The sequence below is a fragment of the Verticillium dahliae genome, genomic scaffold (genome assembly GCF_000150675.1).
Source record: "Verticillium dahliae VdLs.17 supercont1.13 genomic scaffold, whole genome shotgun sequence".
NCBI classification, from domain to species: Eukaryota; Fungi; Ascomycota; class Sordariomycetes; order Glomerellales; family Plectosphaerellaceae; genus Verticillium; species Verticillium dahliae.
In genome coordinates, this window is record NW_009276944.1 from 246,998 (window position 1) to 272,966 (window position 25,969).

At 57.3% G+C, this 25,969-nt stretch overlaps 9 protein-coding genes across 9 annotated transcripts in view; 4 read left to right on the forward strand and 5 right to left on the reverse strand.

Annotated features, from left to right (window-relative positions):
* Window positions 1–180: 180 nt before the first annotated feature.
* Window positions 181–1,562, reverse strand: VDAG_06041 (uncharacterized protein; the record flags this gene model as incomplete). The annotated part of the gene is made up of 4 exons (XM_009659055.1): window positions 181–209; window positions 266–401; window positions 461–790; window positions 1,257–1,562. The coding sequence occupies 4 exons, from the start codon at window positions 1,560–1,562 to the stop codon at window positions 181–183; spliced, it is 801 nt and encodes a 266-aa protein (XP_009657350.1).
* A 1,081-nt stretch (window positions 1,563–2,643) lies between these two features.
* VDAG_06042 (U3 small nucleolar RNA-associated protein) lies at window positions 2,644–5,434 on the forward strand (the record flags this gene model as incomplete). Its single annotated transcript, XM_009659056.1, has 2 exons — window positions 2,644–3,688; window positions 3,741–5,434. 2 exons carry the CDS (start codon window positions 2,644–2,646, stop codon window positions 5,432–5,434), a joined length of 2,739 nt encoding a protein of 912 aa, XP_009657351.1.
* Window positions 5,435–10,428: 4,994 nt separating this feature from the next.
* Window positions 10,429–11,929, forward strand: VDAG_06043 (PNG1 protein; the record flags this gene model as incomplete). The annotated part of the gene is made up of 2 exons (XM_009659057.1): window positions 10,429–10,976; window positions 11,065–11,929. 2 exons carry the CDS (start codon window positions 10,429–10,431, stop codon window positions 11,927–11,929), a joined length of 1,413 nt encoding a protein of 470 aa, XP_009657352.1.
* Window positions 11,930–13,974: 2,045 nt separating this feature from the next.
* Window positions 13,975–18,688, reverse strand: VDAG_06044 (ankyrin repeat domain-containing protein; the record flags this gene model as incomplete). Its single annotated transcript, XM_009659058.1, has 3 exons — window positions 13,975–17,135; window positions 17,544–18,520; window positions 18,681–18,688. The coding sequence occupies 3 exons, from the start codon at window positions 18,686–18,688 to the stop codon at window positions 13,975–13,977; spliced, it is 4,146 nt and encodes a 1,381-aa protein (XP_009657353.1).
* A 779-nt stretch (window positions 18,689–19,467) lies between these two features.
* On the reverse strand, window positions 19,468–20,680 carry VDAG_06045 (40S ribosomal protein S2). Its single transcript, XM_009659059.1, has 3 exons — window positions 20,360–20,680; window positions 19,987–20,244; window positions 19,468–19,907 (listed from the first exon to the last, which is right to left on the reverse strand). The coding sequence occupies exons 1-3, from the start codon at window positions 20,627–20,629 to the stop codon at window positions 19,650–19,652; spliced, it is 786 nt and encodes a 261-aa protein (XP_009657354.1). The 5' UTR covers window positions 20,630–20,680; the 3' UTR covers window positions 19,468–19,649.
* Window positions 20,681–21,351: 671 nt separating this feature from the next.
* VDAG_06046 (thiosulfate sulfurtransferase) lies at window positions 21,352–22,416 on the reverse strand (the record flags this gene model as incomplete). The annotated part of the gene is made up of 2 exons (XM_009659060.1): window positions 21,352–21,406; window positions 21,458–22,416. 2 exons carry the CDS (start codon window positions 22,414–22,416, stop codon window positions 21,352–21,354), a joined length of 1,014 nt encoding a protein of 337 aa, XP_009657355.1.
* A 22-nt stretch (window positions 22,417–22,438) lies between these two features.
* Window positions 22,439–23,420, forward strand: VDAG_06047 (anaphase-promoting complex subunit 11; the record flags this gene model as incomplete). Its single annotated transcript, XM_009659061.1, has 3 exons — window positions 22,439–22,527; window positions 22,862–23,042; window positions 23,370–23,420. 3 exons carry the CDS (start codon window positions 22,439–22,441, stop codon window positions 23,418–23,420), a joined length of 321 nt encoding a protein of 106 aa, XP_009657356.1.
* A 497-nt stretch (window positions 23,421–23,917) lies between these two features.
* On the forward strand, window positions 23,918–25,039 carry VDAG_06048 (uncharacterized protein; the record flags this gene model as incomplete). The annotated part of the gene is made up of 1 exon (XM_009659062.1): window positions 23,918–25,039. One exon carries the CDS (start codon window positions 23,918–23,920, stop codon window positions 25,037–25,039), a length of 1,122 nt encoding a protein of 373 aa, XP_009657357.1.
* Window positions 25,040–25,326: 287 nt separating this feature from the next.
* Window positions 25,327–25,969, reverse strand: part of VDAG_06049 (sedoheptulose-1,7-bisphosphatase) — a gene marked incomplete at both ends in the record, with an annotated part of 1,313 nt that continues 670 nt past the window's right edge. The window contains one exon of the mRNA XM_009659063.1: window positions 25,327–25,928. Within this exon, the coding sequence (XP_009657358.1) occupies window positions 25,327–25,928 (602 nt within the window). The remainder of the gene's footprint in view (window positions 25,929–25,969) is intronic.

The window sequence follows — 25,969 nt, forward strand, 5'->3', positions numbered from 1 at the left end:
GAGATAATAGGGGCTGGTCCTGACTGCGGTCCTTGAGCAGGTTGGGACACATAGCCAGGTTGAGGCCCGTCGCCAGGCTGTGGTCCCTCGCCAGGCTGTGGTCCCTCGCCAGGCTGCGGACCGTCGCCGGGCTGGGGCCCATACCCGGGCCGCGGGGCTTGTTCGTCTGAGGACAATCCGTTATTGCCGGAACCACCATTGGCTTGTGGCTGTTGTCCGGGTTGTGCACCTTGACTGTTCTGTTGCGTCGTGCCAGGGCTCGTACCAGGCTGCTGAGTAGATCCATCGCCGGACTGCGAGGTTTGGTCGGACTGCGAGGTTTGGCCGGACTGCGAGGTTTGGCCGGACTGCGAGGTTTGGCCGGACTGCGAGGTTTGGCCGGACTGCGAGGTTTGACCCGACTGCTGAGCATTTCCGCCTGGCTGATTGCCTGTTGCTGGGTGTAGCGTTGCACCCTGACCTTGCTGCCCATCTTGCTGTTGGCCGCCAGGCTGCTGAGCTCCGGCTTGCTGAGGTTGGCCCGCGGGCTGACTCGTAGACTGACCCTGCGCTGGCTGGCCCTGTCCTTGCTGTTGAGGCTGATCAGCAGGCAGACGCGGTTCTGGTTGCTGCTGCTCTCCTTGGGGGCTAGGTGATTGGGCTTGGCCCGGCGATGGTCCGGTGCCGGGTGGTTGTTGCCCAAGCTGCTGTCCAGAACCGTCAGCTTGGGGCTCTGGTTTGGGAGCAGGGTGTCCTTGGAGTGGCTGGGCAGTGACTTGAGGCTGTCCTGGGCCCAAGACGCCTGTGAACTCTGTCACGAGAGGTTCAGCTGGCTGATCTGCAGGAAATCCTTGGGGATCGGCCCAACCGCCACCTTGCTGAGCCCCTCCGTTTGGCGCGCCGTTGCTCGGTGAAGCCTCAAGGCCTGCTGGAAGAGCGGCAGTCGTGAACAAACCGCCTGGCACCAGAATTGTATCACTAGAAGGCGGTTCAACTCCTTTGCCAGGACTAAATTGGGCTCCTGGTGCAGCTCCTATGCTGTCGTCATTGTTTGAGACGCCATCGGTCGATGGCGGAGTGGGCACGCTGTTGAGAAGTGAAGCACCGTTGTTGGGGGACCCCATACGCGTAGGAGCGTCATTATTGACACCGGCAGCTGCTGCATTGCTGGCCGGCAGGATGGTTGCAGTTGAGGGCGACTAGACCTGTCCTGCTGGAGTCGTTGCCTCCCGAGTATCCGGCGGCAGAACGAGACTGGCTTGATTCGGGACGTCTACGACGGGAGTGGTTGGCGGCTGGTTCATTCCTCCTGCTCCTTGCGCATCACCAAGACCACCTGGGAGCTGGCCATTGGTTGTACCCTCGTCACCAAAGGTTTCTGGAACTGAAGGGACATCGTCGTGGTCCAGCATGCTTGGCACCGGCAGAGGCAGAGAGCCGTCGACTGGTGAAGGGTGGTTGCTGGAGGTGTCGCCTGGTGCTGGCATGACGCCAGGGCCGTTGTTGATAGTACCAGGTACGGGCATCTCATCGGAGACAGTGAGATCAATCTTGCGAGGAAGCTGTGGCTCAGAGTTGTCCATGACGAGGCCAGAATCTTTTGGATCGGGATCGCCCCGGCTGACCTGAAGACCGAAGGCACCCCACGGAACACCGAATAGCTGTCTTCTCTCGGTAGGAGTATGTCCGTTTGAAGAGAGCGAGTCACCTCTTCGGTTCTCGTCAACGACGGGGGATGCTGCAACCAGCCCCGTAGCAACTAGGACGACAAGATAATAGAATAGAAGAGAATAGTAGGAGGAATGGCATTTGCAAGGGCGCGGACTCGATTGCCGCAATGGTGTATTGAGGAGCATCTTTGTGGGTAGTATGCTTGAAAAGCAAACGGGTTTCTCGCCTTTGTTCTAGACTAGAATGGCAGATTCTGATGGCGATGAGTAAGACTCGAACGAAAGAAAGCACTTCCAAAAGGTTGGTACCAAGAAAGACAACCAAAAAGCGACGTCGGAAGATTGCCTGGAGGAGAGCGTTGTTGATGCATTGGAGGAGGAGACGGAATTTGAGAATGGAACAGACGAGACGAAGTCGTACATATGGCTGCTACCTCTTGAAGCAGGTACCACTGACCATCCTCACACCTTCCTCGGACTTTTATTGCTTTTGAATACATGGAAAGAGCTCCAGTTAGTCCAGTCAGCCCGTGGCAGTCGAGCCGCCACGCACCACTAGGAGTAGCTCCCCTCGAAGAGCCTAGTTCCCAGGGTTGACTTTATTCTGATTCAGGTGCTTCGCGTAGTCTGGCCAGAGGAAGCTGAGAAGCTGTCTGGAAAGAGACGCCTGGGTTTCTTTTATTCTTCATGATGTAAATCTGCCTGTCGACATCACAGGAAGGTGGGGTGAAGTTGGCGGGGCAGTCGCAACACGCGCACAGACCACACCTTAATGCATCCCCGGCCAGTCAATCCCCGACCGCCGACAAAATTTCCAAAAAATTTAGCAAGAGACTGTTCTGCAGCAGCTTCCCTCCCGAAGACCTGCAGAAGCTCGCCAGGCACCACCTTCCCCCCCTTCCCCCCCTCCCACCGGCTCCGTGACAGCCTCCTCAACGCGAACCGACACCGATTGATCCATTCGATTCAACGAGGTCATAGCCAGCGTCCGACCATGGACATCCACCGCTGCCGCTTCGTCCCTTATCCTCCTTCCCCCATCAACGCCCTCGCCTTTTCCCGCCCCTCCACCCGTTCTACCCTCCAGGCGAGCCTCAACCGCCTCGCTGTCGGACGCGCAAACGGCGACATTGAGCTCTGGAATCCCTCCAGTGGCGCCTGGCACCAAGAGAAGATAATTCATGGCGGCAACGACCGCTCTGTCGACGGTCTTGTGTGGGTCGTTGAGCCCGACGAGGAGCTTCCTCACGCCTCGCTCGATACCCCCGCCGACAAGGCACACATCAGTCCCGGCCGCTCCCGCCTCTTCAGCATAGGCTACACCTCCGCCGTCACGGAATGGGATCTCGAGAAGGGGCGGCCTCTCCGTACCGCCAGCGGCCAGCATGGCGATATCTGGTGCATCGCCGCCCAGCCCGCCCCGACCGGCAACAAGGCCCTCGCCTCTCCCAGTGATGGCGTCTCCAAACTCGTTGCAGGCACCATCGACGGTGCGCTGGCCATCTACACCATTGTCGACTCGGACCTTCGCTTCCAGCGTCTCCTCGTCAAGTCTCCCGCTCGCAAGACGCAGATGGTGAGCATTGCCTTCCAGTCCCGCGATGTTGTCGTTGTCGGCTGCAGCGACTCTACCCTTCGCGCCTATGATATGCGCAACGGCTTGATGCTACGCAAGATGACACTCGGTGCCGACCTTGCCGGCGGCTCCAAGGAGATCATTGTCTGGTCCGTCAAGTGTCTGCCTAACGGCGACATCGTTTCCGGCGACTCAACTGGCCACGTGACTATATGGGACGGAAAGACCTACACCCAGATGCAAAGACTGCAGAGCCATCGCCAGGATGTCCTCAGTCTGGCGGCAAGCAATGACGGAACTGCACTGCTGAGTGGAGGCATGGATCGTAGGACCGTTCTGTACAAGAAGACTGCCGGCGCAAGCTCCAGGTGGGGCAAGGTTTGGAGCAGGAAATACCACGATCACGACGTCAAGGCTATGGCTTCCTTCGAGAGCGCAAAAATGAGTGTTGTGGTTTCAGGAGGTGAGCACAAGTCCCGACTTCCTCTCCTTTCTCACTGATGCTAACCTGACAGGACCCGATGCGTCCCCGGTTGTGCTCCCTCTCAAGGAGCTCGGCCGTGAGAACCACCGTACACTTCAGAACCTTCCTCAACAGCCGCCTCTCCAGAGCGCACCCAAGGCGCGCCTCATCGTCAGCTGGTGGGACCGAGAGGTCAACATTTGGAAGTTGCGCCAGACCTTTGACGGCATCTACAACAACGACGCCGAGGACGTCAACAAGAACCGCAAGCTTCTAAAGACCATTCTTATCAAGGGCGAATCCAGCATTTCCGCAGCCTCCATTTCCCCTGATGGAAGCGTGCTCGCCGTGGCTACAGCTACCGAGTTCAAGGCCTTCCACCTCCAGCACCAGAACCCTACCAAGCCCTCCGACATTCGGCTCTCGCAGATTGAGGTCCCCGCCTCGCTCGCCAATAACGGAGCCAACCTGGTGCAGATCTCGCCGGACGGAAACTGGCTCGTTGCGATCCAGGACGGAACCAGGATGCTCCTCTTGCGAATCAGGCGCGACACCACCAGTGACGAGGCCCCCACTCTGGCCAGGCCGCAGAGCGTGACGCGCATGAAGCGTAAGATTCCCAAGCACTTGAAATTGGGAGGTCTTGGCAACTACGAAAGGAGCATTACGCACGCGACCTTCGCCCCTGACAGCAAAATGCTCGCTGTGGCCGATCTGGCTGGCTACATCGATACCTGGGTTCTACGCTCCGACGGTGAGACCGACGAAGATGACGACGCGTCATCAGACAGCGACTTTTCCGAGAGTGAGGCCGACGTCGAGGAGGCTGACGACGCAATGGGTAGTAAAGAGCGATGGCAGCACACCCCCGCGTCCACGCTGCTACCCAAGCTGCCTGCGCCGCCTGTCGTCCTGTCTTTCGCGCCCGAGGCGTCTGACGCACCCTACACCCTCCTCGCCGTCACAAACGTCTGGCACATACTAGCATTCAACCCGCTCGAAGGCGGTCTGACGCCTTGGTCCCGCCGCAACCCCTCCGCTCGTCTGCCCAACACCATCCGCGACACGCGCGACCTTGCCAAGGGAATTCTCTGGCAGGGTCCTCGCGCCTGGATCTACGGCGTGTCGTTCCTCTTCATGCTCGACCTGTCGCAGGACCTCAGTGACCCCAGCGCCGCCTCCACGGCCCTGACTACCGACAGCAACGCGTCAGCGCTTGCCAAGGCGGGCCAGAAGAGGAAGCGCAAGGGCGCAGAGAGCGGTGCGGGCAACCGCATGGCCATCGGTTCTCTCGTCCCCCAGCAGGTTGACCGCTATGTCAGCGGCAAGGACTGGCAGACCGACCTCGAAAACGCGGCGGCGGCGACGCGATCCGAGGGCAGCGACACGGACATGGCAGATGCCGATCAGGAGGAGGAGGACGACAACGACGATGAAGACAACGACAACGACGATCTCAGCAACGAGAGCGAGCATGATGCGCTCGCGGCGCTGCGGAACCGGGACACGCAGATGGATGCCAGCAGCGGCTCCGGACGCAAGAAGTGGTGGTACACGTACAAGTACAGGCCGATCCTTGGCATTGTAGCCCTGGACCCTGCCGGTGATGGCGCCGCTCAGCCGGCGTCCGAGTCAGATGATTCGACGGATCTGCCATCACTGGAGGCTGTCCTCGTCGAGAGGCCACTGTGGGACGTTGACCTCCCCGAGCGGTACTTTGGCGCCAACGAGGCTGAAAGGAGATAAGTGGCATGACAGTGTACTGTGTAGACAAGCAAAACGGGCGGCGGTGAGAGAGGAGGATCGCGTCTGGCATGCCGCAGAGGAGAGGAGGCGGGCGGAACAAGCTAATGCCTGCAGCCTGTCGATAGAAGATGGGGCAGTTGCGGTCTGTTCTTCCCGGGGTAGTCTCTGGAGTCAAAATCTATTCGCTTCCGGTTTTCAACCTGGTCCACCACACTGCGCCTGCCAGCCACGCATGCGACCGACCCCGTGCCAAGGCCCATCTCGATGGTAAAGCTTGTTCTCGTTCAGTCCGGACCGGCCTGCCTCTATGTGACTCGTCAGGCCTGCCCGATAGTGACGGCAAGTGTGGACCGGCTGTCGGCCGTGCTTTGCCCATGCAGAGTCGCTCTTTCGCGATAGGGAGGTTCCTCGAAGATGCATGGCCAACAGAGCAATAGACAGAACAAGCTCCATGGCTGCTTGCGCCAGGGGCGAAATCGAGTGGAGAGAGTGACGGGCGCTGGCTCCTTCTTTTCTTCTTCTTTCTTTCTTTCTTTCTCGTGCTCTCCTAATTTCGTCTGCCCCTAGTCTGTCTAATGGTGATTTACACGGCTCGCTGGGCCCGAAGGAAGGTTCGTCGGCAACTCTGGCAACTCGGCCGCCCTGGAACATCACGGGACCCCTTCTTCTCGCACTCTGATGCAACCGTACTCTCGGCCGCGCACACTTGACCGTCCAATTTTTTTTTTTGCAGTACAAGCGATTGCGACATGAGCCATCCCGGGGGAAAGGGGGCGGGGCCGCAGGCAAACGTTATTCGGGGACGGTGTCGTCACTTCGGTGATTAGGTTCAAGAGGGCATTCCGGGATTGCGCCTGTCGGAGGATTAGTCACCCGGCGCGTGCCACCAGATAGATACATGGACAGTAGACAAGATTGGCTGACGAAAGAGATGCCCAAGCGGACAAACTCCAGATCTCGGCTCGATGCGGTTAGCGCGAGGGCGATGCCGCGTGGATGCCGTCTGGGATGCTGATCTGTGGTCTCGACAGTACCTTGGACGCGCGTCCCTAACCCCCCCTCCGTTCCCTCAAAATGCCCCGACCCGACTTCCTGACTATTGCGGCTCTCTGGCTGGTCTGTTCGTTTCGTTCGGCGGGGCGACCAGCTCTCAGCCGGCCTTTGTCACGAGTGCCGTCCCTGGATGTGGACAATGAAATGGGGGAAAAAAGTACCATGTGGAGGCAAGTTACAAGCCACATGGCCAGAATGGGAGAGCAAAAGCTTCCGGGTTGATTGTTCAAAGGGGTTCCACATCATCGCAAAGAACGACAAGCAAATTCCCACGTGCAGCCGAGTACGGGCTTCGTCAGCTCTATTCTAAGGCACGCGAGTGTCCAAACATCACAACCCAACAAGCGAGAGAGAGAGAAGGGGGGGTGGTCATGACAGAAGGACACCAAGACATTGGTCCCTGCTTTATTTTTATGCTGCGAGGAAGAGGTTTGAAGGGGAACGGGGGGTTTGGGGTGACGTGCTTGGCGCAACAAGAGACGAGACAGCGCCGTCATCAGCGAATGGCATTCGAGCGGCGACGAGCGAGCCCAGCTGGCTGTCTCCGGCTGCTGCCAGTCACCGGTACCAAGCAGGACAAATGGTTCGTCCCAAGGCTATATGTATAGGTGTATGTCCATAGCGAAACGCAGCGCGCGCCCGTGTCTCATGCTGACTTGGCGGCTTGCACCCACCTCCCCAGCGGGCCAGCGCTTTGCACAGCAAACTTTCGATGCGTGCGTCTCCTCCGCCATGTGATGTGGGGTGGCAATCACAGTAGAGCCTGTACTTGTACGCGCAAGCTGTACCCCTTGGATCCAGTGGGCACCAGCAAGAAAAAAAAAAGGTCGCACAAGGCTGCGCGCTAGTCATGTCCGCCCGGCACGCGGCAGACATGAGAGATGAGTTGCTGGCAGACGACGTGTCATTCGTTTGGGCACTACAGGCTACGCGACCGCTATCGGCTGCGTCTTGCAAGCCTCGTTGCCGGATGTCTTCGGATGCTTGTGAGCAAGAGAGTCAAGTAGCGAGGGTCCCTGGCACGATGCGTTTATGAGCTGAGCTTCTGGCATTTCCATCCCTGTTGTCAAAGATCTGGAGACAGTAGGCGATGGTGTTACAACATGGAGGATCCAGAATCGAGCAGCAGCAGTACTGAATCGCTGCTTTCGGAGCATGGGCGGCGCCGGAAGCCAAGTCGGACGGCATGTCGGAGGGCCTCCCTCGAGGGGCTTCTTTGTCGCCAACACATCAGATTATATCTCGGCACTCGAGGGGATCTGTATCATCAGCATGCCATGCGAATTGGGCGCAGGAAATTCTCCATGAAAATTCCTCCACAGAGGCGGAATCTTGACGGCCAAACCGCCTCAGACTGGGCAACTGTCAGGACTGTGGTGCGAAAGCCATCATGTCGTACGATTAGAGCAGGGGGTGCAATCTATTTTCCCCCTCGAGGCCAAGCAGGCTATAGGTCTTGGTGTTGGACGCGACTGATTAGGGGTCCAAGTTCAGCACAGCAGTGGCCTGCACGGCATCGCGGCACCACGGCACCGCGGCATCTACGTACGTAGGATCCAGTGGAGGGACCTGGCCTGCCTCGCAAGAAGAGGGGGGGAAGAAATCAAACAAAATCGGGCTAGCTAGGTGATCACACCCTAAGAAGAGGCGGTCTAGATTAGCACTGTTGCGGAGGCAGGAAGGATTGCCATGGGATGGAGTCGTAACAGAAGGGGTAATCTTGAGGGCGATATCGACAATCGCAACGGAGAGGCAAAAGAAGGGGAAAAAGGAAAACATGTCGATCGCGCATGGCGAGAAACGAATGGGTTTGAGGCGGCGGTCCAAGAAAGAGGTATTCAGGATTGCAGATCCACAGGACGCGTCCGACAACCTGTGAAGGGGTGGCCGAGAAGTCGTGCTGAGCCACAGCAAGGCAGCCCCCTCTTGGGGCCTCCGGGCCTCTGGCTCACAGGCTGTGTGTCTTGCTTGTCGGTACCTGTCTGGTCAGCAACGCTGCTCATGGCCACAATTGGAAACAGCCACCTGCGCCTCGTCATCGCCCCCTCGGCGGAATCCCCGCCTCGTCTGGAAGTGCGGAAGTGCGGAAGCGCATGCGCATGGCCCTGGTTTCCGGGACAATCCTGTACATGTTACATGGTACCGTACCACTGCCAGCGCCACGGGACAGGCGATCGAGGAATTGAGACAAAGACAGTTGAGGCCGGATGATGACTGCCTGCCTACGAAAGGGGTTCTGGAAACTCGGTAGGTCACCTTGTCGGAGTCGGAGCGATGCTGCTGGAGTAGCGTCTTCTGGGCATTTCTCTCCTCAGTCGGGCTCCCGTGCCTGTACCTGAACCCTGGCCTCGACGCCCAGGTACCGACCGAGCTGACGTCCCACCAACAGACGCCGACATCAAGTGACTGGCAAGACTGGGTACCTACCTACCTAGGTACCTACCTAAGTACGTAGGTGCGCATACTTTTACCCATCTACGTAGTGGGCTGCCGCTCGGTGAGGAGAAGCACGAGCACGCCAGGTGCCGTGATGCGACTTGGCCTGCACGTGTGCGCATCCTGCGCAAAGTTTCCATAGGCATGATGCAGCTCATCGATGAAAGATAATCGGTCGGCGAAACAGTATCGATTTTACATTGTCCATATACCGTAAAGTAAAGGAAATGAGACGTCCGGGTTGTGGGGGAGGGGCGCGGCTTCAGAGGCTTGCGTGGAGGCTCCAGTGTCTGCGTAGACGTCTTGCCCATCGGGACTCGTCAGGGCAGGCTGGACTGAGGACTCGTCAGGGCTGGCTGGACTCAGGACTCGTCAGGGCTGGCTGGACTCAGGACCTCGTCAGGAACCCCCAGCCCAGCTTCAGTGCCGGTTTGGCAGGTACAGACGCTCTTCAGTGGCTCTGGCCGCTCTTTCCCTCCTTCATCAGCGCGACTTGACCATTGGCAAAGTGGGGTTCCAGCCTGGAGAGATACGTACCCACCTGGCCATCTGTCTCCGCTCCGAGGTCGCAGGCCATCTCCCATTGGCTGTTGCCGCACAGCTTACGCGTAAGTTGCACTTGCGGAAGACAGCCCAGAGAGCACCACACGCAGAGAGGGAGGCAGGCGGGACCCTTCATCAGTGCGTCCCTCTTTATTCCTTCCCCCCTGGTGTCCACTGTTCACAGCCCACTGTCCACCGCCCCAATTCATGTCGCCCTCCTCCCGCTGGCACGTCTGCCATCCGCCTGCCTGCCTGCCTGCCCGTCCTTCCACCTTCTACCTACTTGCCTTACAGACACACAACACCAGACGCAATAACCCCCCCCCCCTCCTCCCCTTCCCCTCTTCGTCAACCGCCCACGCAATCACCGGGTCAAGACAGGAGTACGACCGCCGCTTAGAAGCATCGAGCCATTACAGCACCTCTTGGACGCCGGATTCGACGAACAACCGCAGTGCGCGTGCACCCGGCAGCGTCCATCTTGCCACAAACCTTTGAAGATCTAGGTACCCCGTGCGTGCCTCGAACAACGAATCCGCTACCCAGCATCAAAGTCGCGCGACACCCTCAACATTGACAGGGACAAGCACGGCAACGACGCACGACGACGACGACGAGTGATCTACCCCACGACACGCGGCGCATCTTTTCGTCTCGAACCGCATCTTTCCACGCCCGTAGAACAACCCAATCTCTCGCTCCACCAAAGCCACTGAAGCCTTGACACATACCCCCGTTCTGTGTGGCAACCGAGCCTACGAGTCCCATTCACCCCCTCGCTGACGACGACTTTTGGTCCCGACTCACGCATCGCTGACCGGTCCCTTGGTCCCCTCCACATCCCCTTTCGACACTTCATTCATATTCCCCCGGCCACGACTCAAACCAGAGTACACACAACCTTGCCCTCTCTTCAACTGGATTCGATAGTGGTCTAAACCGCTTCCTCCACTCCACCTACCATGGCTGGCCGACGCTTCCCGCCCGGCCAGGGCAGTGCGTCGCAGCAACAGCAAGCCTCCGAATATGGCGAGGAATGGGCTCGCGACTTGAGGATCCAATTCGAAGGTCTACTCCGTGACAAGCGAATGGACGACCTCCGGTCGTCCTCATCCCGGCGAGGCACCCCTCAACCACGCGAGCGAGCGAGCAGCGCCAACCTACGCAGCCCTGCACCGGCCATGTCCAGCCGCCCGACGACATCCTCTGGATCGACGATACCTCCGTCCTATTCCTCCATACGCAATCTCCCCAAGATCCCAACACCGCCCGCAGCACACGATCGCGACTCGCAGAAGTTTAGGAATCTCTTGGTCAGCCTCTCTCTGACCCCAACAAAGTACGAAAACCCTGGTCTCTTGGACGAAGCCCTCCAAGTCATTCCACTCGACCAGATCTATGGCGAGGCCGAAGAAGAGCACCAGGTCATGCAGGCTGAGGCCATGAGCCTAGGTGATGGGTCGAGAGCCACATGGGGCTATCAAGATTGCGTCATCCGAGCACTTCTTAGGTATGTTGGTGATCGATATCACCCCCCTCTGTACCCCAGGCGAATCTTCCTGGCATTGTACGGGTCTTTGACTGACTTTGTCTTGAAGGTGGTTCAAGCGTCAATTCTTCACATGGGTCAACAACCCACCTTGCCCTGTCTGCATGTCACCCACTATCGCACAGGGCATGACGGCACCGACCCCCGATGAGAGTGCTTGTGGTGCCATGCGAGTCGAATTGTATCGCTGCTCGGCCGGAAACTGCGGGGCCTTCGACCGATTTCCCCGGTACGGTGACGTCTGGAGGTTACTGCAGACGCGCCGAGGCCGTGTCGGCGAATGGGCCAACTGCTTCAGCATGCTTTGCAGGGCGGTTGGCGGCCGTGTACGCTGGGTGTGGAACGCCGAGGACCATGTTTGGACTGAGGTCTACTCCGATCACCAGAAGCGATGGGTTCACGTCGATGCCGTAGAGGAGGCATGGGATAACCCTCGCCTCTACACAGAAGGCTGGGGCAAGAAGATGTCGTACTGCATCGCCTTCTCCATCGACGGCGCCACCGATGTCACCAGACGCTACGTCCGCAAGGCCGACTTTGCCAACGAACGCAACCGATGCCCTGAAGAGGTTCTGCTCTACATCACACAGGAGATTCGAAACATCCGAAGGCAAAACATGGGCAAGGACGAACGGTTCCGCCTGGAGAAGGAGGACGCACGCGAAGACCGTGAGCTCCGCAACAATGTCATTCGCTCCATCGCCCAGGCCGTCACTGAGCTCGTTCCTGGCGTTCCCAGCGTACCGAGCTTGCCTGCTGCCCAAGAGCAGAGCCCTCAACGCAGGGCCCGCAATGACGAGACGAAACTCCCCGCAGAACAGCCCGGTCGCCAGACTGGATCGGCCGAATACCTCGCTGCCCGAGGCGAACAATTCCCTCCACGCGATCCCAACCAGCGCCGCGACCGACCCTGAGTGGCTCCTATACTAGCCTCGTCACACACTTTTCACAACTGCCACGTCGAACGGCAGACCATGTCACTAATCTCTTCTGTCTAATCAACTTCACGCCCAAGCGATTCAGGGCGCCATCATCCAGGACATGCCATCTTCTATGCGACTCGTTGCCGGTCGACCGGCCCCATCAACCTCGATCCTTCAATGATACCCCTGTGACCTTTCGGCTTCGGAGCATGGCACTGTATCTACCAGAAAGCACTTTCAAGTTTCTTTTGTCAAATCGTGCGTTGCGCACGAGAGCGCATACGCACATGTATGCGATGAAAGCCAGGACAGAGGAGGAGGCGCATTTTTCTTTTTATCCCGGAGGCAGGCTTGCCAGGCTCATTCTATATACAACGAACACATGGATGGCGGGGGATCGGCGCGACGTCGACGAGCAGGGAGAGCGCTCGTCCCACGCGCCCGGCGTTCGGGGTGGCCTTTTCATCTTCAGTTACTGCATGAGCGACGAATTGGGAATGCCAGCCGCATTTTTGGAGCTGGATGGACGAAATCACTACACGAGGGGTAGGAAAACGTTGGAACATGACATGTTCTAGACAGTGGTCTGTGATGCAGTCCACCAAACGGTCGGAGCCTCGTCCAATAAACAGTGTACATTCTCTGTTCTCTGCTGTTCTCTGCTGTTCGTCAACTGTTCCACGGTTCGTCACTGTTCAACTGTGCTGCCAGTTCTACTGCATGTCCGTATCTGACGTCAACCACATGTGAGATTCAGGCATCTCCATCCTTCTGATGCCAGCCCCGCCGAGCAGCGGTCTTTCTCACTGGGTCTGCAGGTAATGTACCTAGGTAGGTAGGCAAGATAGGTAAGGCAGCTTCTCTGCGACCTCGTCAAGCCCCCACGGCATGTCCGCCCATGTCTCCTCGCAAACCCGCAGGGCAGACAGACGTCGTCTTTGTCAACTGCACCATAGGTGGGAAAAAACGGGGCCCAACACTACGGTGCGCAGAGAGGGTTCGAAGACACAAAGTCCTACACCTCGATTGGTGCGCCGCCAAATTAGCAGCTATCCATACTACAAGTAACAACCCCCCCCCCTGCCGAGGCCGCGCCGTCCGGGCCCCCTTCGACCATCGTCGATCTTGGCACGACGCCCGCGATCGACGTGAAAAGGGTCCCTCCCTCCCTTGGCGCTAACGCAGCACCAGTGACACGTGAGATTTGCCAAGACTCCTTGTATTTGATTGTCGGCGGACTTGAACAGCGTCTCCACTAAGGGTAGTGCTCGTGTCGTTTGTTCACTGCTTGTACCAGGCCCGATGCCGAAGCCGAGGATGACGGCCGGGCGAGAAAGAGGAAGAACCAGGGGGGCATCGAGAGTTCAGTACTATGCGGTATTTGGCAAAGGGAAAGGGAGAGCAGGAAAAAAAAAAAAAAACACGCTGGCGGATGCCGTGCGGTGCTGGTCGCCCGGAAGACGGGGGGGAGAAAGAGTTGGTCACGGCCCTCGTGGGCCAATTGGGAGGCCGGGGCGAAGGAGGCTGTGCTGCGCGGTTGCGTGGGGCGGCAACGAACAAGTGTGCTTGAAGGGCGCGACCAGCTTGAGAGACGTAGCAAAGGGTTTTGGTGTACATGGTACATGTACGCCCGGGTTTGAGGACTCTGGGACTGGGACTTGGGACTTGGGACTGGGACTTGGGACTGGGACTTGGGACTGGGACTTGGGACTTGGGACTTGAGGGAAACCTTCGGTTTCGGAGTGGCCTGAATCAAGTGGATGGTAGTGGCGAGGACATGTCGTGGATACCCTTTTTCGACTTCACTGGTGGAACCGTAGTGTACACTGTTTGGGGTTTTGTCTGGCCTTGTGGACTGTTGGTCGACCTTCTAGTAGCAACTGTTGGACATGATCTTCTTCATTCTCCACCATCTGATCTTTTAGGGATTCGGATGTTGAAACGAGCACAAACGTGTCGATCTCTCCACTGTACTGATGTGGTCTGTCTTCACAGGTACAGGCCTTCATCCTGACCAGGTGCGGGCGAACCGCGACTCAATCCCGGTCTTCAGCTTCTTCCCGTCCAGCTCCCAGGACCAACGTCTTCGAGTCAGCAGCAGCTTCGCCTGTATGAAGCAGCAAGGCAACGGCCTTGGCGTGCCCAAACCTGATGGCGTGCATCAGTGGCGTCCTCCCCAGAGTATCAGTCACATCAGCCGACGCGCCTCTCTCGATGAGAAGCTTGAGCATGTCCGTGTCACCTCTCGCAGCAGCCCACGCCACCGCCGTATGGCCGTCGTCGTCTGCGCTGTCGATGAGTGCTCCGTGGAGAAGCAGGAGCTCGACCGTGTCAAGACGCCTCGAGCGGATTGCCTCGGTCTCCAACGTCAGGGCATCTTCACCCGGGACCGGTCCCGAATCCATCTCTGGAGCTGATGCGTGGGCAAAGCCGATACTGTCAGCTGGCGAGGAGGGTGCCGTGTCTTGCGGAGAGGACATGAGAGTGGACCCAATGGCTAGGGAGAGGACATCAAAGTTCGCATAGCCTGCTGCGGCGGTGAACACCAGTGGGGTCTGCGACCACGCGTTCCGGGACTCGACATCGGCTCCTCTCTTCAGCAGTCGGTCGACGATGCCGCTGTGGCACGCTCCTGCCGCGTAGTGCAGTGGTGTGAGGAGGCTTTTCAGTTCCGTGGACGCACACTGCCGGGATGGAACAATCTGTGAACAGTCGGAGTGTTGCGCAGTGGCATCTGCTCCTGAGATCGCCTCGTGCACATGTTGCACGAGCAGGAGATCCACGATCGTCTCGCGACCATTCTCAGCAGCGTATGAAAGTGCGTTTCTCCCATATGCGGACTCGTGCCTCAAGTCGGCTCCTCGCTGCGACAGCTGCATGGCTATTGCGTGGTGGCCGTTCTCGGCCGCATGGGAGAGTGCGGTTCGACCGTCGATTGACTCGTGGTTGACCTCTGCTCCTGCACTGAGCAAGTCTGCCACGATCGTATCATGCCCTAGGCTGGCTGCCAGTGCAAGGGGTGCCTGGCAAAACCTTGACGAAGCATTCGCAGACGCTCCGGCATTGAGCAGCATCCTGACGATGCCTGTATGGCCTCCTTCGATGCCACAGGTCAGGAGGTTCGTTCCTTGCCATGGAACGGCGTCTGCTCCTGCTCCGCTTCGCAACAATGCTTCAACCATGATGTCTGACCCTTTGGTGGCATAGTAAGCGAGCGCTGACATGTTCGACGTTGAAAAGTCATGATCGCTGTGCTTCACTAGAAGCTCCGCCAACTCCTCGCACGCCTGATGGTCCTTGACATGGTCGGGCGCATCAACACCACCCTGTATCGCATCTTGCCGCGCGCTCCTGCTCGCTTCGAGCACTATTGCGATGACTTCAGGGTAGCCTGCTCGACAGGCATGGGTCAACGTGCAGATGCCCGAGTCGTCTTTACACACGGCCAACTGCACATCGACTTCTAGCAGCATGGCCACCTTCTTTTTGTGATTCGAGACGCAGGCTTCTACCAGATGCGGCGTGCCTGCCCTGAAAACCTTACCAGACTTTGATCGAAGTTTCGGGCTCCTAGACAAAATCTTCAGAGCAAGAAGGTTTCTGTCACTCAGAAGATGCCGAATGACGTTATCTACATTGCTCGAGAAGTCTTGGTAGTGCCATGAGATAGCCGCGAGAATTTGCAGCAACGTGGAGGATGCGGCAAATAGATCCGATGTAGCTAACAGTGCATTCCCCGCCGCCTTCCGTATGTGAGGTTGGAAGTCGAAGTCACGCCCCTTCGGAACCAGTGGGGACGGTGCGTTGTCGCATTCGCGTTGTAAGTCAGGAATGAGATCCTCGAAGCCACAGTATGAAGCTTGCATATCGAGAACCTTCCTCAAGACGTCTCTGCTATCGCGGGCCACGGCCACCATGAGCGGCGAGCCGTAATCATAATGCGCGCCGGAACTGACAAAGCACGCGTGCCTGGGAGCATGAGTATGGCGCCAAACGAGTTCGAGTAGTGCAGGCCGGTTGCCTTCTGCCAAAAGGCAATCAAGACCACTCTGCTTGTAACGGCGCGTCTGGCGGCCCAGGAGGATGTTGAGTACGCCGAGCCAGTGCTGGAACTGAAACTCTTCGAGAAATTTGTTCTGTGGAAGCCCTGCCTGCTGAGCCTTTTCCGCATGGTGGAAGACGTTTTGAACGGCATATCGCAAGAATGGGAAAATGCGCTCGCAGGTTTCTCGTAGAAGCCGGCTCTCAGTTGTGGTATGGGCTACTGGCAAGTCCTTAGCTAGAAAATTCGTCATCTCAATCGAGTTGAAGACATGATCAATGTAGTTGGCGCAGCATTTTTCAAGTCTTTCCTGACTTCTCCCTCCCACTTCGTCCGGTACTGAATTGTAGATGTTAATCATGTCGTGACTTTTAAGCAAAAACTCTCGAACAGACTCATGAATGAACTGCACGGTTGGTCGTCGGGATCGTCTGATTTCCGCAAGACCTTTCGAGGAAGTTATGACAAATCTCTCAATCATATCAAGTGGAATATCCTCTCGATCCCACGCCGCAGACTGGAGGCCCCCCAGTGTGTTTCCATCGCAATGGAGAGCAAAGTAGAGCTCTGGAGGGGTCAGCGGTCGTCTGGCGAAAAGAATCCACTGGAGGCAAAGCGCAAGGTGCTCTAAATTCGTGTTGTTCCTGTCGAGGATATTTCTGAAAAGATCGTGCAAGTCTCGTGGCAAGACGTCGAGCCGCTTTCTGAGTTCCTGGATGCGACCTTGGCCGCCAACATGGGCATCATTCAAGATGTGTACAACAAGTACGACCCACATGAAAACGCCGGCTGCCTTTTGTTGTACCTCTGAACCAAAGTCTTTCGCTGCTTGAGACGGACCGAGCTTGAGTTTAGCTTCGATGTACTCCTTGATATCCTCGGCATGGCCAGTCTGGTTTTCTAGGACAACCTCGATACCTCTCTCCAGTGTGATGATGGGATAATGTCTGCTAGAGAAGCATGTGCGCACCTGGCTTCCGAATAGAATAGCTTTCTGGCTCATGCGTCTCATGAAGTCGATCATGTCGTGAACATCGGAATCTTTGCACTCATCTAGGGCATCGATGAAAAACGTAACCAAATGATTTTCCAAGTGTTCAACAGCCGCTTCCAAAAGCTCTTGGAGGATACCCACATCCCAGCAATGGCGTTCAGCTGTTCGCCATCGTAGCTTATAGATATGATTGAAGATTGCCCAGAGTGGCGGGATCTCATCCAGAAGTTGAAGGAGCAAAGATCTGTACATTCCCAGTGTCGACCTCTCTAAATCATCGCCGCTTGCGTTGAAGAAGAATGTAATGATGATGTTGCCCGACTTGCTAAGCTGTCTTCAGCATACACTCAGAAGCAGATAATTCAAGACTGGCTGTAAGCAGGTGACTCACGAGCTGTTCTTCATTTCAGTACACAGAAACTTTATGATCGTAGACTTTCCAACACCCGGTTTGCCTTGAATCCAAAGGAAGCCATAATGACGATCAAACTTTTCAGAGTCAAGCCAATCTAAGTAGGCTTTTCTTTGGAGCAGCCACCTGCATGTTTTATCGTGTGCTTTTTTGATACTTCCCTGGCGCGCATCTAGCTGCTCGAACGCCAAGGACTGAATCAAGACTTTCTTTTGTTCTTCCGTGAGGTCAGTGTCGTCCGACTCCATAGATAGACCCGGTGATGTAGCTCGTATTCGAGTCAAGGCAGCTTCGGCAAGCCTGCGCAGAGCATGCTTGACTTTCTGAAACTGCGGATCTTCCAGCTCATTGAAGCGGCACATCCCCATATGGTTGGCGTGGATGTGTTGCCTGATCTCCTGAGGTATATCGAGGCACGACGAGACGTCTTCGACCACTTTCTTGCCCAGCAATTGAACCGGAAGAGCTTCCTGGAAGGAGTAAATCAACCAGTTTTGGCGGATAGCCATGGGCCTGAAATGGTCTCTGAGCTCTTCAAGTCGTTCGGAAGAAGGCAGCAGAGTGTCTAGGATCTGAGAATTGGCTGAGATCCGCATCGCTTTAGCGATCGATTGGACAACGTGATGCGCCAGCCCCCGTGGGTCAGCACCTGCATGTGGTGTGCCGAAGAACAAAACCCCTGCCGTTGAGTCGTAAACGTCCTTCAAGAAGGCGCGCTCGTCAAGGCTCTCGGAGGATGTTTTCAACAACTGCTTCAGAACAATACCTCCCAGACTGTGGACAACGAATATAATTGGCCGACCTGGAGGTTGACGCCTGCCCTCGAGCTCGAATAAAAAGTTACGAGCGATGGCGTAGACCCCGGACTGGCTTCTCTGCGGGCCGAACGGATGGCTGATTCGCGTATCGTACCCATATGTCAGGACTCTCGCGTCAGGGAGAATAGTGGGCAGCAAATCTCTGGGCCAGTACACATTGTTCTTCGGCCGTCCTTTCAAGCTATCTAATATGCCTTGAAACCTCGAAGACCGTGCGTTCTTGGTTCCAGCGATGGCTTGCTTCTGGTAAGTATAAGGCGATGGCTGGAGCCAAGTGCGCTCGGGATGGCCGGTAAATCCATGGACGAAGACGATACTAGGCTGGTTAGTTTTATGTGTACGGTAGCTCTCAGGCAATATATGTGCCTCCGTGTAAGCAACATCTTCTGGGTATCATGAGCATCATGGAAGATGGATATCAAGGGGCCCTGAAGGGATCAAGCAGCAAGCGGCCGTACCCTACAATTCTGACAGACCCATCCATTATCTTCCTAGGAATTGACGCTTCTCGACATTTAAAGTCGTATGGACTGAAAAGGGAAGCTCTTAGCTTACTCGATTGAGGCGACCTCAGGCTCAACAAGTATTGTCAACCCGTTCGCTGGGACAATATGAGCCCGCGCTTTTGCCATCGCGAGCAACAACGTGAAGCCACGGGAGGTCGGTGGTGTTACAAGAAGGACATCGAGTCTGTAATAGATGGGAACAATGAGGGGTTCCGGGCTTGTGCGGACCGGTATCTTCTCGTGAGGGGCGTTCGAACATCAGCTCCTCAACATGGTGCGAATGGAGATGGCGACGTGAAGAATGACAAGAACACCAGAAGACAGACAGACTGCTGCTGCCTCAGACCGAGGATCTGATCAGCTCGTCTGTGGGTCACGTTTTCGGCCTCGAGTCTGCCTTTCCGTTGGCCGCAGCACTGTGGCGGGGGGAGTGGCGCCCAGTCACTCTGCATACCCTCATCGCGCGAGCCAATAGTGGTGTGATGAGAGGCTGTGCTGGTAGTGTGCAGAATACTGCCGGTCTGTCAAGGCTGGTGACGATGCGGGAGAATCGGCAGGTTCTGTGACATTGTAGAGCATCATCACCATGTTCTACTTGCATTGTCGTCAACTGTTGTCGACTTCATCACGTAAGCCACGGCCGTGCACATTCACGCACTTGCTCTTGCCTCTGCAATCGATAACACACTGCCTCATCATGTCGCATTCGCATTCAAGTCGTCAAACCACAATTCCAGGAGAGCACCCGCTCCCGAGCGTCATGCATTTGATCTTTTATTCCAGATCCGAGCTAGCCCCTAGCCATGATCTCATGCCCTGGCCAACCGATGATGCAGTGGAAACGCGCAAATAAGAACGCCACTCCCCTGGTGAACAGAATCCCGTAGCCATTCCGCTCCCCATTTGCTCTTTGCCCTCATCTTTCACCTCTTCTCCTCTCTAGTACTTCTTGCCATCCCTCAGGGTGTCGGCGAACTCCTCCAGCGGGCTGCGGATGAGCTTGGTCTCCTTCCACAGGTTGGGCGTCAGGAAGCCGTAGGTGTTGGAGACGGCGACGAAGGTGGCCTTCAGGGTGTTCTCGAGGGTCTTGGTGGAGCCAGCGGACGAGGTGTAGGCGTCCTCAACACCAGCAAGCTGCAGGAGACGCTTGACGGCGGGGGAGGCGACGACACCGGTACCACGGGGGGCGGGGATGAGCTGCGCAGCTTTTGTCAGTTTGCCGTTCTTGCTGCCAATTGGGTTCGACTGGTAGTCTTGTTCGAGATGTTCAACTTACACGGACGGTAACGGAACCGCACTTGCCGGACTCCTTGCAGGGCAGGGAGTGGGGCTGACCAAGGTTGGTACCCCAGAAACCACGACGGACGGGGATGACGCTGAGCTTGGCGATGATGATGGCGGCGCGGATGGCGGTGGCAACCTCCTTGGAGGTCTTGATGCCGAGACCGACGTGGCCGTTGGAGTCACCGATCAGGACAATGGCCTTGAAACGGGTACGCTGACCGGCACGGGTCTGCTTCTGGACGGGCTTGATCTGTAAGGAGGGAAGAAAGGGCGGGTTAGCTGTTGTGCTTTGGCTGTGTTCCGTGATGTTCGCCAGGCCGTAGCAAAATTGCTGTGCCCTGTTGCGTGGCTCTGTTACGGCTCACCTTCATGACCTCGTCCTTGAGGGTGGGCAGGAAGGCATCGACGACCTGGTACTCCTTGACGGGCAGAGAGTGCAGGTAGATCTCCTCAATGGAGCTGATCTTGCCGGCCTTCACGAGACGACCGAGCTTGGTGACGGGCTGCCACTCCTTCTCATCGTTCTTGCCGCCGCCGCGACGTCCACGGCCACGGCCACGGCCACGACCGCGATCACCACCACGGGCTCCGAATCCACCACCGCCGCGAGGGGCGCTTGTTCCACGGTCAGCCATGTTTGCGCTTGTGTTGTTGTCGGGTGACAGTCGTGTCGGCGCAAGGGCGATGTTTTTGGGGGCTGTCGTCGGTTTCGTTGGGCGTGGGTGAGTTCTGAGGTCGAATTCGAAGTAGGAGGTCAGGGCCGCGGAAATTTTGCGGGGGCCCGTTCGTTTGCCCGGCCAGCAAAAATTGGTGTGGCTCGGTGATGCGAGCCCTAATTCTTCGATTGGCGCGTGCGGCCTCAACTTTTAGGCCACAATGTGCTGGTGGGGTGCGCTTTGTGACCCCACCATGTTTCGGTGGCCACACCGATGAACATTTCGGTGAGCCTTACACCGATAAACATTTCGATAAGCTTCACACCGAGGCTTATTTCTTTGGGACCGAGGCGACGGCTTGCTGCTGGCACTCCTTGACAATTGAATGACGACGATATGAAGATCGCAATCTCGTGGGCTGCCGTTATAAACAGCAAGTCCCGGTGGTCCAGACACATTAAACAAATCGCAAAGTCATCGTGCATTCCTCTACTGCCCTATGTACGTCCTGTCACTGAACCAAGCAAGCAATCGTTCCCAGAAGCATTCACTCGAAGCCACCAGATATGCAACAGTCGTTAAAAAGAGACCGCAGAAGCCATGAGTCGGGATATCGTGACGTCCAAGTTGTACAAATAACCAAGAGAGGGGTAAAGCGGGGTATCGCAATCGCGCGCAACCATCAAACCACCAGCTCCAGCCTATTCCGTCTTCTTGATCAGCGAGTCGGATGCCGAGACACGCTGAGCCCATTCGCTGTGCACAGAGTTAGTGGATATTCAATGTTTTTGATTGCAAGCCACTCACGTCCAGCTGCCATCGTAGACCTTGCGCTTCTCCGCAGATCCATATTGTGCCTGCTCGAGGGCAGTCTCAATGACGCAGGCAGTCACGCCAGTGCCACAGCTCGAGATGATGGGCTTCTCAGGGTCAACGCCCTTCTCCTTGAACACCTGCCTCAACTTCTCGGGCGAGAGGAACGCTTTCGTCTGAGGGTCGAGAAGAGCACCAATGGGGACGTTGATGGCGCCGGGCATGTGCCCCGACGACAGGCCTTCGCGGGGCTCGGGATCGGTGCCGGCGAAGCGTCCGGGTGACCGAGCATCGAGAACCTGCACGCCCTCGGCGCCCTCCTTGTTGTGGTCAAGAGCGACCTCGCGAACCTCTTCAAACTCGGCCACCTTGCTCTCGTCCAGCGAGGGGATCTGGTAGGTGCAGCACTCGACAGAGTACAGCTCGCCCGACTCGGTGGGCAGGCCCTCCTCGACCCATTGCTTGAAGTTGTTCAGGACGTGGACCTTGGGGTGTCCAAAGATCTTGAACGTCCAGCCGACACGGGGCGCACTGAAGATGCCCAGTTCCTTCGTGTCGTACACTACGACTGTGTCGTCCTTGCGGATTCCGAGCTCGCTCATGGTCGCGGCAAAGTCCTTGCCGGACGGCAGCATGTGCGGGTAGGGGCTGTTGCGGTCGATGACCTTGTCGAGGTCAAAGAATTTCGCCTTGGGAATCCTCTGCTCGCGGAACGTGTCGATGCCTGTCCTTCCATCGTTGGGAAGAAACCAGGAGGCGCAGACGGGGACGACTCGCGGGTCGGTGCTGATCTTGGTCGGGGGGTTCTTCTGCAGGGCCTCGTGCAGCTCTTTCGGGGTGACGAGGTAGGAGGAGAAGGAACGGCGGATGGCCGTGAAACCAATCTGGTAGGGTCTGGCGTGCCACCGAGGCAGCGCTGCTCGGGTCGAGCGGTAGACGGCGGCGCTGGCCATCTTGATATGAGGGGTTCGACGGATGAGTCTTCACGTCGATGGCGTGATAGCTAGAGAGAAGGCCGAGGACGGCGGCGAGCAACAGCCACAGCTTCCGGAACCCGACTTCCTGTATGAGGAAGACAAGTCAAAAGCTTACTGCTGGTTCTTTTGACAAGGCATTGCACGGTGCAGGTGGTTGGATGACTCCCTGTTGTCGGCAGAGTAAGACTACTTCGCAGAGGTGTGACGACAGTGGTGGTACCAACAGCGGGCGAAAGGTCGATCAGCGGCAGGAAATGGGGGAGGCAGGCGGGCTGATAAGGAACGGCATCTGGACGGACTCCGAGTGGAGGGGGCGGCTGTCTTGGCTGACCACAGCTGCACCAAATGCGCTGTATGCGTGGAGCTTGGGCCATGTGATTAGCAGCCATTTAGTGGAACCAATTGCTAACGGGTTTGGCAGCCAGCATCTCCAACTGCCCCTCACCACTTCAGATGTCAACAAAGCGACTTTCCATCTTCACATGCACGCCGCCATTCTGCCGAGTCTGATACTCGAAAACTCTTCGCGGCCCAACATGAAGGTTCAGATCACTTCTTGGGATACGGTCGCAACGTGGCGGTGGGATATTCCTGAGGACGACGTCTGTGGTATCTGCCAAGTCCATTTCGACGGAACATGCCCAACATGCAAATATCCCGGCGATGACTGCAGTTTATGTAAGTCAACTTTGGGTCAGCCAAGGATCAGTCATTGACTGCCTGAACAGTGTCTGGAAAATGTGGACATAACTTTCATATGGTAGGTCCGCTTACTTTTACCCGTGACTGCATCTCCTCTGACTCCTGCTCAGCATTGCATCCTGGAATGGATAAAGCAAGACGCGGCGAAGGGCCAATGCCCCATGTGCCGACAGAGTAGGTTCTGCGCGGGTCCCCATGAGTATTTGAATGCAAGCTAAACTCTCCAGAATTTGAATGGACAAATCAACCTGATGAACCAGGAGCTCGGCAGGAGGTAGAGGGTGAGGCGGAGACAGAATGATCTGGCAATGAGTGATGGGGCTCTCCCTGGGCTGAATGATGGCGGGCTAAGTGTACGGCGTTATACAGGACAAACATGATACCCCTTGGCTTTCTATACTTTTTTGAAAGACTTCCCTCAGACCATGATGCATAGTCCATGAGTACATCTTGGGCAGGATGAAAGCCTACGGCTAGGGTCAGCCTGATTTCACAGGCTGTGGCTGAGGAGATGCTGTTGCCTGTCTGCAGAAGGACCTGGCTCCAGGGAATCAATCGGTACACCAGTATGTAAATCACGCAACTGCTTGCACAGTATTTTTTTCTAAATACTTGTTACTGGCGAAAAGAACATGTTGCATCATTGTCAATTCACAGCGCACCTTCCTGCTCCCCTTTGCCCTTTGAGCTCAACAACATCACCACCTTGATGTGAGATCACGTGGCGATAACGAATCCACACCGATAAGAGTGACGTCCCCCAACAGCTCCGACCATGCCATCTTCAAAGACCTTCGATCCATCCTCCCTCTCTTCCATCCCCGAGACCCCAAGTGCTCCCAAGTCATCTGGCTCCAAGAGCGATGATCAGAAGGGCGTCTCCGGAAACCAACACCCCTTCGTTCACGGCCCTCTAGTCGAGCGATCGAAGGCCACGCGCCGAACCTACCATCGACCCATCTCCAAGACCGAGCTCCAAGCTCTCAAGATGGCCGACACACACGCCCCGGCGAACGACTCAACCTCCCGCCTCAACCCCCCACACCCGGCAGCCCACACCACAGACCTACCTCCCGAGAACCCGCGCCGGATATCCTCCCAGTCTCGCCGGTCCGAGAGCGGTGCCCCGCCCCAGCCGTCCCTCGACCCCGCCGGCTTCTTCACCCTCGTCACGAACACCAAGTTTGGCGCCACGGCCTCGACGAGCCAGCAAACACACCACCCGCGCGTGCAGTACATATTCGCAGACGACGACCCCGCCGTGCTGACCGCCGCGCTCGCCGACTCGCACGCCCGAAACCAGGCTGCGTCGTCGTCGTCGTCGTCGTCGCACAGCGCCTCGAAGCCGAAGAACCACGCCATCCTCGTCGATGTCGCGCCGGTCGAGGACGGGAAGACGGGAGACTCGGCTTCGTGGCGGGTGACTTCGGCGTCGAGCCTCAGCGGAGACTTTGCCGTGACGGACGCGAGGATCACGAGGATCGAGGATTCGTCGGCCGCCCGGGGCCCCAAGGCGGACGCCGAGGGACAGAGCGACGCCGAGGAGGACGACTGCGGAGCGCTGATGCTGAAGATTGAGGGCGTCGAGATGACGGGGGACGACACGACTGGTGTGCTGGGCGAGTCGCTGCCCGGCTCGCAGAGCTCGGTCAAGAGCGGCGGCGGCGGCAAGGAAGACTACGCTGCTCTGTTGGACGAGTTTGACAAGCACATGGTCATCCTGAAGAAGGTTGTCGCTGCGGGCGAAGAAAGGGCTGTGAAGACTGAGCTTGTACATACGGAGGAGGCGTCGCCGCCGCAGCAGCAGCAGCAGCGCGAGGGCCTCGACGAAGACCAGGATGATCAGGCCGAGGCGAAGGCCCATGATGGCAAGGGCAAAGGAAGGGCTTCCGAGTGAGGCCCTGGCAGCGGCCCTGGTACGATTGACGATGGACGGAAGATCCGGTAACGACATGATGATGGACGAAAAGCCCGTGAGGACGTGCATTTTTGCTTTTGTTCTCATTTAGTAGCCAGGCGTTAGAGGTTTAGGTCCCATCCGGACAGTGCCGCGAGGCACCTATGTTTACCATGCTGAAGAGAAGAATCACGACTCCCACTGCTGTCATTTCATATGTAGAATGTGACGTCTATCTGGGTCTTTTAGGGGGTCAACGCCTCTTTTTTCTATGCGATGGATCAACTCTAAGAGCTCTTCCCCAGCAATGCCTCAATCACACTGTCCACCTCCTCCACATTGCCGAAGATCAGGCCGCCCCTCTCATCACAGTCCTTCACCTCCGTCTCCAAGATTCCCCTACCGTCCACAGGATCCACCGCCTTTCCACCCACCGTCTCCAACACCAGCGCGATAGGACACAGCTCGTACAGGCGCCTCAGCTTGGGCTTGCTCGTGCCGCCCACAGGCATGACGTAGACGCCCTGCCCCTGCACGAGCACGTGCACGACGTCCGGCACCAGCCCGCCGCAGTACCGCAGGGTCCACTTCTCGGTGATGAAGCGCGTGATCAGCGACATGTACTTCTCGTCCTCGGCCGCGGAGCGCAGGTTCGCGGGCGCAAAGTAGCGCGTCTTGAACGGCGGCGCGGCGAGGCGGATGTCTTTTCGGAGGAGAGAATGCGCCGTGCCGGCGGGCTGGACGGCGACTTCGAAGCACGTCGGAGTCGACCCGGGGATGCGCAGGGCGACGATGGCGGTGGCGCGGGGCCCGTAGACGCCGAGGACGGAGGCGACCTGGCGGGGTGGCGGGGTCCCTGGTTGAGAGCGGTGGGGCCCCTCCCAGTAAGCTGAGGTATGGTGCCTAACGACCTGTTTGCGAGTGGTAAGT

What these genes read in the sequence shown, in the direction of transcription:
- VDAG_06045 (XM_009659059.1), bottom strand. Translation starts at nt 20,629, where the DNA reads ATGGCTGACCGTGGAACAAGCGCCCCTCGCGGCGGTGGTGGATTCGGA. An exon ending in TCAAGGACGAGGTCATGAAG is followed by an intron (nt 20,245 to 20,359) that starts GTGAGCCGTAAC and finishes CCCTCCTTACAG; the next exon opens with ATCAAGCCCGTCCAGAAGCA. An exon ending in GCGGTTCCGTTACCGTCCGT is followed by an intron (nt 19,908 to 19,986) that starts GTAAGTTGAACA and finishes AAAGCTGCGCAG; the next exon opens with CTCATCCCCGCCCCCCGTGG.